Genomic DNA, 15,285 nt, shown 5'->3' with positions numbered 1-15,285 from the left:
ACTCTCAATCATTCCACACGACTGGGTGGTCATCACAGTGAAACTGGGATAGCCGGGCTGGAAGGGAGCTGTAAGTGTAGTCAGTAATCTGCTGATTGTGACAGTGGGGGACCAAAACCTGAGAGTACACCACAGCATACACTACCCTTGTGGATAGGGTGCAGTCCTCTGGCACAAACGGTGCTGGATGCCAATCTGCATGTAAGTCTCACAATTTTGTTTCAGCCATAAATAAAGCTAAATGCTTTACCACTCCAGTATACAACCAACCTCCTAAAATGCAGCTGTAAAGGACAAGTTTCGCCTTCATGCAGTGGTCTTCTTTAGTAGCAGTGAATAAAAGTTAAAACATCAGAGCCAGATGATAAAGATACATTGGTTAGATCTGGCATTGCCAACACAGTGATTTCTGAGGCCAATTTTCGGTTTGATGTTCAAAATACTAAGGCTATTCTGTCACTTGAAACCCTTTATCTATGGATGAAGTGGAAAGAGAATTAAAGTCCTGTGTCCCATGTGTTCATCCCGCAAAGACTTTGAAGCCCTTATGTTAACTATTTGAGGTTCAGAAACAAAAGGAAAATGTCAAGATAATATAAACAGCTCTGAGGAGAAAATGTCTTTAATTCATGACTAAACAAGCAAATGTATATTTTCTGTTTCAAAAAGATGACTGAGCTGCTTCGTGCCAGGAAAAATAAATCCATCTGATTTTGTTTTAAGTCATCCTCTTTTTCAAATGCAGTGAGGGGCTCCAGTTCCTTTGGATGATGTAATTCGTCTGTTCTGCTTGAATTCTGCTCCCTGTTGATGTCATGTTGCCGCTAGCCAACTATTCAAAGAGAAAAGCAACTTCTAGTTTAGACTAGAGCACGGGGAGGCTGAGGTTTATAACAACCCAGCATCCTGGGATGCCGGTTTAGATCTTCCAGGCAGAGCTCAGCTTTAAGAAGAGCTGGGGCTCCATCCACTGGGGACCCCTCTGCTCACATCTGGGTGACATCAACGCTGGGAAGGCAGGTATGTGGGGGACACATAGGGGTTACTTGGGGATGGTGAGCTGGAGCCCCTTGGGAAGAGAAGCTGAGAGAAGTATTTATCTATTTAGGGACAAAGTTCAGCTGAGAGGCCTGTGGAAGCAGGGAATCAGTGCAGGCTGACAGCTGGAGAGGTCCATGCCTCTCCTAAGCTGATTTTGACTAACTCCCCAACTTTTCTTCAGCCTTACTATCCTAAATGAGCAAAAAGCTTCTTGCAATAATTACTGCCTGCTGCTCTCTGGTGTTCTCAGTATCCAAAGCATAGCTCCTCTGTGCCACGACTACATCTTAAGATTCACTGAAATTCAAGATGTGTTCATGAAATATTCTGGGATCATAGTTCATCTCACCTATATCCCCAATGCCTTGATGAGACTGAATATGAGCTGTTTTCTGCAGCTGGGGAGGGTGGAAGGGAGGAGGGCTGCTTGTGGGACCCAGGCTGTTGGCCCCAGGCAGCTTACTTGGCACAATGTAGGCTGCAAGACCATGGCCCAGAGCAGGGGCTGCCTTCCTGCTCCACAGAGTCAAGGCCCAGATGTTGTTTTGAGACTCTTACATGTGGAAGCAACATGGCTGGAGACACAGTGGGAGGTACAGGGCTGAGCTGTCATCCATGTGTTTGCACTTAACATACTTGTTTTCTTTGAGATTTGGGGAACCTTCCCCCTAGCAGAGATCAGACAGGATTATCACAATACCTTCAGGAGGAGCATGTGTATGCAAAGCTTATGCAATGGAGGGTGATGGGCTGTGCCAAACCTTTCACCTGAGTCATGTAAATAAACTCAGTCCTCTGCAAGAGCAGGCAAGAGTATGGCCACATGGCTTTTAAGTCAGGGCTGACTTTGCTCATTGACAGGTCAGAACATAAACGTGTTAGTTTGGTGCAATGAGGGGGTCATTCAGTTACAGGAGTGTCAGCTCTGCTCTGAATGGCCTTATGTAGGGATGTTTTCAAACATGAAGGCATCTGCACCCACCTGTAGCAATGTATTCCCTTCAGGGAGACTCCTGATCCCAGTGGGCAAGTGCATTGATGGGGGAAGCCCAGGGCCAGGGAGAACTCTATAGCTCTACAGGACCAGGGATCTGCTGTCCTGGGACAGCTCATGGAGATCAGCTGTCACTCAGGTCAGCAAACTTGCATCTGCAACCCTCTACCAGTCCTCTGCCAGTGACTGTCACTTTAATGCTCTTTGTAACAGGGGATTAAAGATTTCTTCCCATCTTAGATAGCAGGAATTCACATACGAGCTGTGGGAGGAAGAGCACTATATTTAAACAAAAAACCCACCAACAACAAATAGAATTTCAAATAGCTATGAAGGAAGCGCCACATCCCTCTTTGTTTTACATGGTGTTTCCAGGAGTAGCAGAGCAATGGGGGAAGCGCTTAGGAGCAGAGCAGCTTTAGGGCTGCAAACCAGGCTGCTTGGGTGTCAGGTTTGTTTGATTTCCAGTCTCTGTTTCCCTCTTGACAAGACTGTGGGCAGATAAGAAAGGGTGCTGAAAAAAACCAACACGTCTTGCATGGCTGCTGCTTTGCAGAGGGAAACCCCACATCAGGGTCCTTCCTCTTAAGAAAATGCTGCTGCCATTGTGGAAAACCACTTTAGACTGAAAACAGGGCAAAGGGAGTGTGCTTTGGGGGCCCTTCTTCCTGAGGCCAGTGGCAGGGCTCCCTTTCCCTGCGAAGGCAGCAAGAGAGGTGGTGGGGTGATTTTTCCCTTGGCACGCCGGGAAGCTGCACACAAATATTGTTGTGTCCTTGCTCTTACTTTATTAGGATATAAATAACCAAGGAAATGCCTTTATCAGTGTCACATCAACACCCGCCATTTTAACTTCGAACTGAGATAGATACTACAAATGGAGATTGATATTCAGGAGTTAGTGAAATTGTATACCGGATCTTTGATTGCCTTGTATTGTCATAAGAGCAAAGCCAGTGTTTCACACATTTAATTGTTTAGAAAATAATTAACTTGCAGTAGGGAGAAATGCTTCCTTCATCCAGGGCCAATTCACCCACTGGTCCTCTACCTTCTATTTGATAAGAGCGAGGACATTTTCTTAACACACACAACCTAGCCAACCTATACCATATTTAAGACAACAGCCTATAACCCTGCCCTCAGAAGAAGGTAGGTATAACAAAAATCAAGACAGAAAAGAGGAGTGGAATTATAACCAGACAGTGAGCTTACAGAAGAGATGTAGGTAGTTACTGAATTCATATCACTCTCCTCCTCCTGTCATCCTGATCACATTTAATGATCATTAAGGATCACATTGTATTAGTTGTTTGGTGAACCCAAGTCCAGAAATTTGAAGGGAATGTTTTGAGTAATACCTGTATTTGGCTTTTTGTTTTTAGCAGTCTTATGTGACACTATGTATGACATTTCTCTTTTATGAGAAATCTCTTGTATCTTATTATGAAGATACAAATTTAGTTCATAACGTTTCATCTTTACTGAGTTCTGGGGGACTCATTCATTTCTTCTTATGTGTTTTCTCCCATCACTTTGTATGCTAACTAAACTACACTTGCCAGAAGGCAAAATACTGCTATTTCCTCATCTCCAAGCTGGACATCTTCATTTACAGCTTCTGATTTCAGATGCCTGCCTGTTTTCTAGTAGTGTTTCCCAGCAGCAACCCTCTGGTTCCTGGCAACAATGCCAGGTCAGTAAGTTTTGTGCTTGCGCGACCTTGTAAGAGAGACAAAAGACTCGTTGCTGTGTAAGTTACCAGAATTATTTTCTCTTTTGTTGTTAACAAGAAACCCATCAATGGTAAACTTTGGAACCAGCTGACACTGCCAGCTTGATCCCAGTTTGTCCTGCCCGCAGCAGGTATCTGTGTACATCAGCTTCTTCAAAACAGTGACTGGAAAATTCCTGACGCTTCACAATTTCACCTTCTCATTTGTTGTATCCCAATTTAACCACTTGGGAATTGCCCTGATCTTTGTACCCTCTGCTGTGCTTTCCTTCTGTCATTTTCAGATGGCACTGTCAAGTTCAGTTTCCCAGGTAATAATTCCTTTAGAAAAGCAGCCTGTGATCAGTCAGAGCCTTCAGTGCAATTGTGGAAGATGCTCTTTATCAAAGCATCACCATGGTGGATGACTATTTTCACTGCTTTGTAGCAATTTTGGTGCCATTCGTACATTATTTTTGAATGTAAGGATTGGAAAAGGCCTGTTACAACCTTTACTCATGGTGTTCCGATGGGTTACTTCCTTTAGATCAGATGAGAGGTTCATAGGTAGATCATAAATACTTGGTCTCTGTGTCTGAATTCAAAGGTCACTTTGCATGAAAAGAGCAAGCTGAAGTAGGAATAGGAGTGGATCTACAACTGAAAGTCATTCTCCAGAGTGACCAACTGCTGAATGCAAAAAGGAGTTCCTCCAAACCCGAGTAAGTCCATTTTTTTTAATGTTTTTTGATCTTTTTTTCTGGTAATGCATCATTCTAGCCAGCTCTGGCTCTTAGCACTGCCTTTACATCCTGCAAATGCAGATAGTCTATTACAGACCTGTCTTGGCTAGTCATCTACCAATGCAGGGAGCATTTCTAACTTAATTTAATAAAACAGGCCAGCTGTTGTGTGTAGCTCAACAAATAATCTTCCTTTGCACCTGAATGAAATCAGTTTGGTCATTGTCCAGGGTGGCAGCAATGCTGAACAACAACCCTTTTCAAAAAAGGAGCCTGCAGACATTCTGAGAACTATGCGGCAAATTCAGAAATGGCACTGTGATATGGGTTAACTATAGGGTCTTATTACATGGGGGGGAGTTAATATCGCCCTGCTGGCAGGGAAAGGCAATTATTTGAATATCTGTGCTCCAGATGGAGCAAGTAGGCAGTGCTGAACTAGCCCAAAAGATAAGAAAATATTATGAGGATCTTCTTTGTAGTTTTATTTCAAACTTTGCTAAATTCTTCTTAAGGCTTTCATCTGTGTTCGTGAACCTTCCCTGTGTTGCTGCTGAATTGTCAGGTTCCAGTGCTGTGCCTAGTTTGCCAAAGTCAAGTACTGGGGGTTAAGAAACATCTGGGGCAAAAAAAAATGTAGAAAATGCAGTAAAGAAATCATTGCTTCTGCACTTCCCATAGCTTTCCATCTTGTAAAACAGCAACATTTTTCATATTTATTAGATCACAGTGAACTATCAAACAAGCAACTTCCCATTTGCAGTGACTGCTGTTGCTAGTTGCCTATTGCTGTCTTCTCATGCTAGGATAGAAAATGTTTTTTTTTCAATATTTCATGTTTGATGAAGAGAACACAGAGCTCAGAACTGGGCCCTCACAAGCGGGCACACAATATTCAGGAAGCAGGTCACCCTGCTCCACACCTCTGCAGTTTGTCAGGTATTCACTTTTCATTCCCTTCTCTCTTTGCAGTGGGTTGACAGTAGCAGACACCTCTCTCCTCTCCCTCCTGGGGAGGTTTCTTGGTTTCACAGCTAGGCTGATATCCAGGTGATACTTAGAGCTATAGCAGTAGTCCAAGCAGATGATATCTGGTCGCTAGAGGTGTCTGAAGCTATGAATTTTACACTGATAGTTTTAAATTATTCTCTTGCCTTTGTAACAGCTTGGTCACTGCTGTTACAGGTTTACATCATACGTGAAATGACTCCAAAAGAGCTGTTTGTTGAGCTGATACCTAATTTATTGTGTCACAGGCTCTAAAGGGAAGACTCCTCCTATCTAATCTTCCTGAATGTTCAGTTGGGCGCTGTATTGAATTACAAGCCTGATTTTTCATTGATATGGATGAGGCAGACAAGTGTATGGCAGCCTAGGGAAGCTTCCTGGCTCCCAGTCTGGGAGCTTGTCCATGCAATTATGTGTCACCATCCTTACAGTGATGGATATGCGAACTATGAACTCACGAGAGGAAAGAACTAAGTTGGTTCCATTTCCTTTCTAAGCAGCTATTTGGTTTCTGTTGGGAATGCTGTGGTCTGAAAGCCAAGAGCAGCATCTCAATCATTCCTCAAAGAACGTAACACCCTTTAGAGCACTGCATTGGAAGTGATTTGCAGACCCCTCTTTCTGACAGGGTCTAAGGTCAGTTCTCTGTCTTGTGCTACCAGCACATTCAAAGAAGCTATTGATGGCTTTCAGATCACGGGACTCCTCATGGGAGCAAGTGGTTGGGGGGAGACTGAAAGAAAGCAAGCTGCACAGATACATGCTACATTTTCATCCTGAAATTAGAGATGCATTTCAAAAGGGAGAACTCAAGTACAATAAAACTGAAGTTGAGTGAAATTAAAGTACAAAGTACAATCAAAAGGAAATTAAGGTATTATACCGGGTGTGGTATTGAATCTTGTACCTGTTAGGGCTGGGTTCCCTGCGTACACTGGGAATGTTATTGCTTTTTGTAGCTGGCCAGGCAGATCTCTTCAGCTCTCAGCACCTCACCAGTTCCTAGGTGACCATGGGTACGGAATATGAAAAAGACCACATCAAAAAGCTGCAGGAGCAGCGTATGTCCATGCAAAAGAAAACCTTCACCAACTGGATGAATAATGTCTTCTTCAGGAATAATGTAGGTAGCTCCTTCAATCTGGCATTTTTTTCCCTGATTTTTATTTCATTTATCTCACCCACTGTATTCTTTTCTTATGTGATTTTTTACATATTTTTCTTTACTGTTGTCATTACACATATATGCCAGCATGGAAGACTGACTAATCAGAATGCTCCAGCCTACAACTTTTACCTTACATCTGTCTCAGTTGTCCATGTTTCCAGTCTTCCCTGAAACCAGGTTTCACTTTGCAGATGTATATAACCCTGTCATATTGTGATGTCCCCTGTATCTTGCTGATTATCTCAGACGAAGATCTTTATTTTCTCTTGTATTTCCTACAAGTAAAGCATCTGCAAATGTCTGCACTTCCCCAAACAATGCTGAATTCCTAGTTGCCCAGCTGAAATTTAAGACTTCCTGCTTTGCCTGATCAGTGTGCTCAATGACTCTGAAAAGTTGCATTAAGTATAGCAATTTCAGTCAGACATACTACCATGCAAGTATAGACCAATCTGTTTTCAGTAGGACTCAGACTTCCAAAAAAGCTTCAGAGCTACTGTACAGCTGATTTGTGTTTGCAAGGGAACTCAGGTATATTCCAAAAGGACTTATTTGCAGATACACTGATTTGAGGCAAAAATGATGTAGCTGTGTCACAGTAGGGAATTAAATCATCTAAAACCAGTTCCCTTTTTTAGAGTCTGTAGCTGATATTAATGAAAATGAACTTTGGCAACACCAGGCAAGACCAGGAGTCGTAGTTCCATTCTAGGTCATCATTATTATATGATGCTTCAGAGCTGCATGCATTTTTTTTCAGCGTCATGTTTTAAGTTGATGATTGGTGCAAAGGCTCCCTCAGAGCACAATAAACTTTTCAGTTTCTTTTTCTTACTGTGAGAGAATAACACAAAACACGTTCTCATACCTGCAGAAAGCTAGGGTTTTACAGTGTAGGAAGTGATTTTTGTTTAGCTACAGATATATCTACCTTCTCATTTTAAAAACACCTTCAAGTTCAAAGATCAAAATGTCAGTCTGGACTTCCTGCACAGTACTTGTTCATGTATCATAAAAGCATGAGGGGAAAAAGCCTGTGAGAGCATTCCAAACCATATACGGTAAGAAGTGGTGCAGAGACTGACTGCTTATCTAGGTCTTCTCAGCAATGTAGTCTCAGCTTTTCAGCACATACTTTAATGTGATTGGGTCATACTGCAGGACACTACAGTATTCCCAGTTGCACTGTTGACTACTTCAAGTGTAGTGCTAAGGATACTACTGGATTGAATTTGTTAAGCAATCTGTGATGGGTATCTTTATGAGAAGACTGATGCAACAAAGCTATTAAAATTACTGCTGGGTGAGGCATAAAGCAGACATACGAAGACTGTATCTTTACAAATTTTAATGGAACTATTCTTCATTTATAGAGGTGTCACAGAATATAACAACTTTTGACTTCTTTTATGGTAATATACCAGAGGCACAGTTTTAAGTTTATTTAATATGCAAAAAGAAGTAAAGTTGGTGACTAAACAGGGAGTTTTTCATGGATATAATGAGTCAGAGAAAGTTGTAAATTCTTGTTCCACACACAGCACAGACTGAAAGTTTCTCTGAGTTGCTTTTGCACTTTCGCTGTTTTTTTTTTTCTCTGGAGAAAAGATCTGTTAAACTGATTAATAATTGGTCAGGAGTGAAAAAGCACTTGTCTATTATTTGTCCTTTTTTTGCCCCTACATGTAACTATTTTTAAATTTAAAAAGCTATTTCATTTTTTATTTTTATTTTTATTTTCTTTTTTCTGAAGACTATTTAAAGAAAGATTATTTACTGTGATTTCAGAATCACAGTAAATTATTGCTGGATATTTTAATGACACTTTAGATGGTTAATGGCATAAGGCCAAAAGGAAACACCCAAGGCAAGTTCTTGTTAGGTCAGAGTACACACTATGTCATGTTGTATCACCTAAGCACTGGGTGACTTCAGCACTGGCAGCAATGAAATACATTTTTGTAAGAGAACGTAATCTTTCACTTAGTGTGAGACTCCGCCTAAAGATATGGATAATTTGGGTGGCAGCACAGCTCCAAGCAGGACATAATGGACTTTATTGAGTGAATTGAGTAAAAAACAAGTCTATGAATGGGATTGCCAGCTCAATTTTTAAATGGAACACATTGCTCAAAATAAAAAGATTGAAAGATTCATTTGCATTGAAGTAAAAATGTCAGCATTTCCAAAATGTTTGATTTTGAAAATGCTGGTTTCTATTTTACTTCTTAAAATCTTCTGCTTTTTTTTTTCTATATTTGCTCAGTTGTGGGTTTTGTGTTCCTTCACTTATGCCTGCTTTCATAAATAATGTCAGCCTTGCTGCAAATCCATATTTTGTGAATTCAGGTTCATCACTTTTCACACACATGCACTGACATAACTCGGTGAAACAGCAAGAAGGTGTTGTTTAGTATTAGAAGTAAAGGGGTCTGCTAGCCAAAGGTTCAGCCAGAGTTGGTACTGTCTGACTGGTCTTCACAGGCAAATATCGAGATACAAGATATTTACACAGACTTGAAGGATGGCATCTCTCTTATGCAACTCCTGGAGTTGCTCTCTGGAGAAGCTTTGCCCAGACCAAACCGGGGAAAGATGAGAGTGCATTTTCTAGAGAACAACAGCAAAGCCATCACATTTCTGAAATCCAAGGTAAGTTAATATTGATATTAGAGATCACAACAGTTTATGTATGTTACTAACTAATTATAATATCTGCCTCTAATACACAATGAGATAATCTTTGAAGACAGGCAAGGGTTTTTATTGAAAGAAAAAAAGTAATCAGATTTTAATTTCTCTGTTATTTGAGTAACATGACTCATAAACAACTAATGATCCCCCCAAACAAGTCACATCTAAATGAAAATGTACTGTATTTCTCTTTCTAGTTGTTGTGTTCTCCCACATGCTGGGGGAGAGCAGACATCATTAGCCAAAGGTGAAGATACCTGGTAAAAAATGATTCTAACAGTATCAACAAGTTATTGCAGTGAGTTTATTTATTCTAGTTGTGCATCCTTATTTCAGCTACAAGTCAGTATGTAATTTCTTTTTCATTTCTGAGCACACAATTCATTCTAGACCTCTTTGGAAAATCATCGCACAAAACTCTGTGCCATGAATTCTGAAGGAGCTGAGGAGTTTCATAGCAATAGATGTGGGAAAGTGCATAATGTCTGGATTTTTGCTAACTAAAAAACAAATGCAGATTCAGCACAGGGCTCCAGCTAACACATCACTGCTAAGGATATACACTGTGTAAGGCCCGGTGGTATGTGCACATCCAGGCTCTGCCAGCTGAGCCAACCAACCGTTGCTTGTAAGTCCAGCCTCCAGAGACAGGATCATGCAGATAACAGGAGCCAGTGCAGAATGCTCAGACTTCTTGAAGAGATATGGCCTTGTTGGCATAGTAGAAACTACAACCCTGCTTCCTGATCATGTAATAGTGGAGAAGGCAGCCATGTACTGTTTAGCGAGCCCAAGATACATGCTGACTAGCTGGCTGGAGACCAGTCAGATGGCGTTTGCCCTGCTGTCACTGTGGAGGAAAGGAGCACTGAACTGTGTTTCCTTCTTCTCCTCAGATACAAGTTTTCAAAACCCTTTTAGGAAATTTAAATCTTTCAGACCACCATCCCTTTGCTTTTGCTAAAACTCTTTTGGTCCATGTGAGAGCTAGGGTGTGAACATAGGAGCTCCCAGGTATAGAGAAAGGAAACAGCATGAACACCCTCTTCATTAACAGCTTGTTACACCAGCTATCTTCAGAGAGCTGGCCATGAGTACTTTTATGCTGAATGGGTATTGGTTTATTAGCAGGTACAAGTGAAAGTGATTGGTCCTGAGAACATCGTGGATGGTGACAGAACCTTAATCCTGGGACTTATCTGGATCATTATACTTCGATTTCAGATTTCGTCTATCAAACTTGACAAGGTAAAACGGTGTCTTCGTCTTTTTGCTTAATTAGAGTGGTTTAGAGACTTTATAGAGTTTAAGCCTGGCGAGGATATTTTGATGACATTTCTTGACCATTTTGATCATGCAGACCTTCTATTATTACCCGGTTACTCAGCCAGCAATTTCTAAAACCAACTGAACCTAGTTTATATTTTCTCAAAGAGACAGAAAACAGTAACATGGAGATAGGTAGGACATTCATCTATGAATGAGCCTCTCTCCTTTGAATCATCTCTTCACAAAGAAGAGAGTGAGGAACTGGCTTCTTTTTACTGGCTTTTGACTCCAGAATTTCTTTGATGGCAGTTCTCTCTATATTTGAACTTCAAGCTGCTCCTTTATCCCTTCTCTGAAGAAAAAGTATTCTTTTTCAGATTATTTCACATGTACTCTAAGTACAAGGAGGATAAGATCTGATGAAGATATGAAAGTCAATGATTTCTAACATTAGACCTGTGCACACTCTATTTTGTTTCTGAATTCTAGATCACAGCTAAGGAAGCAAACAAACTGAACTTTGTTTTCCACTTGATTTCTACCAGCCTTACAGAAGAAAAACATAAAAAAAAAAAAACCCAAACATTTTTCATGTTAGAATTTCCGAGTTCATTCAATTCACTTCAATAGAAAACTTCTGCTTTCATGTTAAGTCATTCTACCTTCATGGCAGATACAGTCTGCAAGCGGATTTGTGAATAGGACAGAAGTAGTACAAAGTGATCTTTGGGAACACAAGCGTAAACCCCTTGATGCTACTTCCGTATGTGGTTCACACTGATTTTTCTTTTCCCTGCTCTCTTCACAGGAAGAATTTGGGGGCAGAGCTGATGTTCTATTTGCCAATGAAGCCTTACTACTCTGGTGTCAGCATAAAACTGCCAGCTATTCCAATGTGAATGTGAAGGACTTCTCCAAAAGCTGGAGTGATGGGCTGGCCTTCAATGCACTCATACATGCTCACAGGTAAGAGCTGATGGAGCTCAGGAGTTGCTCATTGCTGTTTCCAGCTCCAGCACTTGCTCCAGGGTATGAATTACAAGTATTTGTCAAGAAACTGCCAAACTCCCTCTTTGCCCCTTCAGACTGAAGACTCTCCCTTCTGAAATGAATATTCTCTCTGAGGAAAGAAGGACCAAAATCTCCTGCTTGGTATTTCCTTTAGTTGGGCATAACATTGAATTTCCAAGGGAGTATCATCTGAACACTGCTGCCCATTATTTGGTCTTCGCCCCTCGGTCATGTTCCCATTGCTCTTTTTCAAAAGTTATTATTTTAGAGACTGGTTTTATTGTATATACTTCATGAGCATGTATACCTTCTGATTCAACCGTAATAGAGTAAGAAATCTCTCAGTCTCTTTCTTTCTCTCTTCTCTGAAAATATATGAAGGAAACAGCCCAAGGCAGGAGAGAAAACCACTGGGAGAACCTTGAACATTTCTTCTCCCATTAAAAATTCTGCTGCATCTACTGGTAGGATACCATGGTGGGATCCTGTAACTTTGCCATTTTCAGAATTGCCTCTGCAGTGGGTTTTGGTTTCCACCCATAAGTGAAGAGGAGAAATAAATGAAGGGCAGAGATTTGCTGCAAGTTGTACTTCAACTTCATAAGGGACAGTTTTCTTCCTTTTATGTAGGCAAGGGGTGATGCTTTTGAATGAACCTCAAGGTCAGACAGTAATATCACATTCCTTAGACTAATAAGCAGTTTATGGTCTATAATCTGAAAGAATTTATAACAAACATAAATCTTTCTTCCCTGCCATGCCCTGTTCTTCTCCTTGCCCAGGCCTGATCTTATCCACTATAGCTCACTGCGGCAGGACCAGCCCATCAAAAACCTGAACAATGCCTTCGATGTTGCTGAGAAAGAGCTAGGAATCAGCAAACTGCTTGATGCTGAGGATGTGGCAGTGCCCTACCCAGATGAGAGATCCATAATGACTTACGTGTCACTCTATTACCACTACTTCTCCAGGCTGAAACAGGGCCAGACAATACAAAAGCGACTTAACAAAGTAAGTGCATTGCTATCTTCAGAAGTTAAAAGTTAATTATGTAAAGATAAATTTATGTTGAAAATGTTTAGGGTTTTGTTATTTGGGGGGGGGGGGTTGTGTGCAAGCTCAACTTCAGGATCACTTGAACTGAATCAAATGGCACAGCTATTTAAAAGACCTTTTATCATCACCTGAATCTTGAGAAGTGTCAGTAGACTCTGATCACTAAAGGGGATTGCATTTATCTCAATGAAAATTAATCCCTTTTTGACCTTACAGTTTCTGTTTGAGAACTGGTGTGGCTCCAAGGTAGCTGGAGGCAACACACACCTCATTTATCTTGGGAGGATTACTGCTATGCAAAAGCAGGCCTAGTCAACAATTTTCTGATTTAATAGAAAGATGATTGCTAATTCTATGAGACTACTTTGTATTTTAATTTCCTGTGAAAACCTTCATCCTTTCTAACACCTTAGACAGGTACAAAATGGAAACAAAAACCAAACCAAACAAACCAACCCTAAACAGGCAAATACTGCGTTCCAGTCTCCCTGCATTTCTGTCACACACAGACATTCAGAAGGAGAACAAGACAGATGTTAATCTCTTCATGTCCTTAGTCCCCACGAATAGACAGCTCTGAATTTACTAATAGGATTGGGGAGGGAAGCCTGAATGTGCCAAGGAAGCCTTTGAGTTCAGACTGCGTGTGTGACCAGGATGGCAGAGAGAATCAGCTCCAGGAGGCAAATCTCCTTTCTCACTCCCATGTGAGGTGGCCATGTGTTTGCTAAGATCTTTCAGTGAGAACTGGTTCAATGGCAAAAAATACAGAAGGGAGCCCTGATATCATGGGCTGCTTTTTCTAACTAAAGGTTAGTGCAGTTTTACTCCTCTTCCAGCACTGTGACATTTACTCATTGCCAAGTGCACTTTCTGACACATAAAAGCAGATTACCACTTGTATTTGCTCAGTGCCGTCTCCCTTACTAATCTGCCTGGTTGGAGCAAGCAGGCTCAGAGGCAGGCAGCATTGTTCTGCATTAAACCTGACATCTGCACGAGGACTACTAAATTAGGGTGAGGAATAAAGTAAAAAGACAAAGATGAAAAAAAAGGGGAAACTATAAAGAGTGATTTCTATCTATCACTTTATTTCATGATGAATTTCCTTCTAAATCTATACTCCAGTGTTTGCCTGAACTTGAAATCAAGGCAGATCAGAACACAAATGAAAGAGATGAATGTCCTGGACTTGGAAATTTAGTATTGAATCAAAGTTAACATTCTTACCAAACCTTTTTTTGGCTATGAGACACTCTAACAGTTTATATAAAGAGAAACAGCTCCAACAGAAGAGATTTAGAAGGGGCTCTTGACCACAGTCTGCTGGGGGCATGTGAGAGAACAAGGATCTTGTGGGATGGTCTCCTAACACTCTAAGGTGATGAAGCTAAGAGTGTGTAACTGCATATGAGATTGGGACAGAATTGTTTGGGGATCAGGAATAAGAATGGAAAAAAGAAAAACAATCTGGGGTTTTTTTGTTTGGTTTTTTTTGATTGAGAGTGGCGGGAAGAAATGTACTTTTTCCATAATCAAACAAAAAATCTGAATCCTCACTTTGAGCTTCTTGTTTTCTTGTCAGCTCGCAGGGGCACTGCTGGCAGTCTCCACATGCATGCTGTTTATTCCAATATTAACCTTTTCTTAAATAAAAACTAAAATGAGGCATTAAATAATATTCATTTATCGTGTTTTATGGAAGGTTATTCTGGGTTTTCACCTGCCCTCAGATGTGACAGCTGGCACTACATTGGCATAAAAATGTGACAACTGGGGCAACCTGCTTAAATACTATTTTCCTGGCACACATACAACTGTTTGAATCCTAAGCTTGGTTTGTAAGGGTGATGTTTTCTGTTCATCCACCTTGCTTCATTCTGCTTCTTATGTGGCTTGTACATTTATATTCCCATCACAGATCGTGTTCTTCCTGAAGGAGATAGATGACTTGAAGCTTCTATATGAGCAGATGGTCTCTGACCTCCTGAAATGGATTAAACAGAAGGTGACAGAACTGGATGACCGTCATTTCCCTAACACTCTTCAGGAAATGTGGCTGCTCATGGCCAACTTCAAGACCTTCCGCACTGTGGAGAAACCCCCCAAATATCAAGAGAAGGGCATGATTGAAGCTCATCTTTTCAACATCAGGACCAAGCAGAGAGCTAACAACCAGCGGCCATACCTGCCCCCAGAGGGGAGGATGCTACAGGATGTGGAAAAGCATTGGATTATCCTGGAAAAGGCAGAGCACAGCCGGGGGAAAGCACTGCAGAAGGAGATGCTGAGGCTAGAAAGGCTGGAACAGCTAGCTCAGAGGTTCCTGAAGAAGGCAGCCCTGCGTGAGTCTTACTTAGAAGACATGAAGAAGGTGATTGGGAAGCAGGACTTCTGGCCAGAGAGTGTAGACAGGATGGAGGCTGCAAGTAAGAAGCTGGAAGCCATTGTGGCAGATGTACTCCCTAGGAGGGAGCGCTTCACAGCTTTGGATGAAATGGCCACAGTCATCAGCCAGGGGAATTACCATGGCAAAGATCAAATCATGCAGAAGTGAGTGACAGAAGTGATACTCCGTAGTCGTGAT

At 41.3% G+C, this 15,285-nt stretch overlaps 1 protein-coding gene across 1 annotated transcript in view; it reads left to right on the top strand.

Moving 5' to 3' along the window:
• Positions 1-3,490: 3,490 nt before the first annotated feature.
• The window catches only part of SPTBN5 (spectrin beta, non-erythrocytic 5), a 92,249-nt gene continuing 80,454 nt past the window's right edge, over positions 3,491-15,285 (top strand). The window contains exons 1-7 of the mRNA XM_061343779.1: positions 3,491-4,471; positions 6,507-6,623; positions 9,153-9,320; positions 10,491-10,610; positions 11,440-11,597; positions 12,425-12,653; positions 14,620-15,251. Coding sequence (XP_061199763.1) covers positions 6,513-6,623; positions 9,153-9,320; positions 10,491-10,610; positions 11,440-11,597; positions 12,425-12,653; positions 14,620-15,251 — 1,418 coding nt within the window. The 5' untranslated portion in view covers positions 3,491-4,471; positions 6,507-6,512. The remainder of the gene's footprint in view (positions 4,472-6,506; positions 6,624-9,152; positions 9,321-10,490; positions 10,611-11,439; positions 11,598-12,424; positions 12,654-14,619; positions 15,252-15,285) is intronic.

This window comes from Neopsephotus bourkii, unplaced genomic scaffold, assembly GCF_033783945.1.
Source record: "Neopsephotus bourkii isolate Nb327-2 ecotype Australia unplaced genomic scaffold, CSIRO-AGI_Nbou_v1 NB_1825, whole genome shotgun sequence".
In the NCBI taxonomy this organism is placed as follows: domain Eukaryota; kingdom Metazoa; phylum Chordata; class Aves; order Psittaciformes; family Psittacidae; genus Neopsephotus; species Neopsephotus bourkii.
Note: the sequence above shows the minus strand (reverse complement) of the source record. Positions and strands in the feature narration are given on the sequence as shown.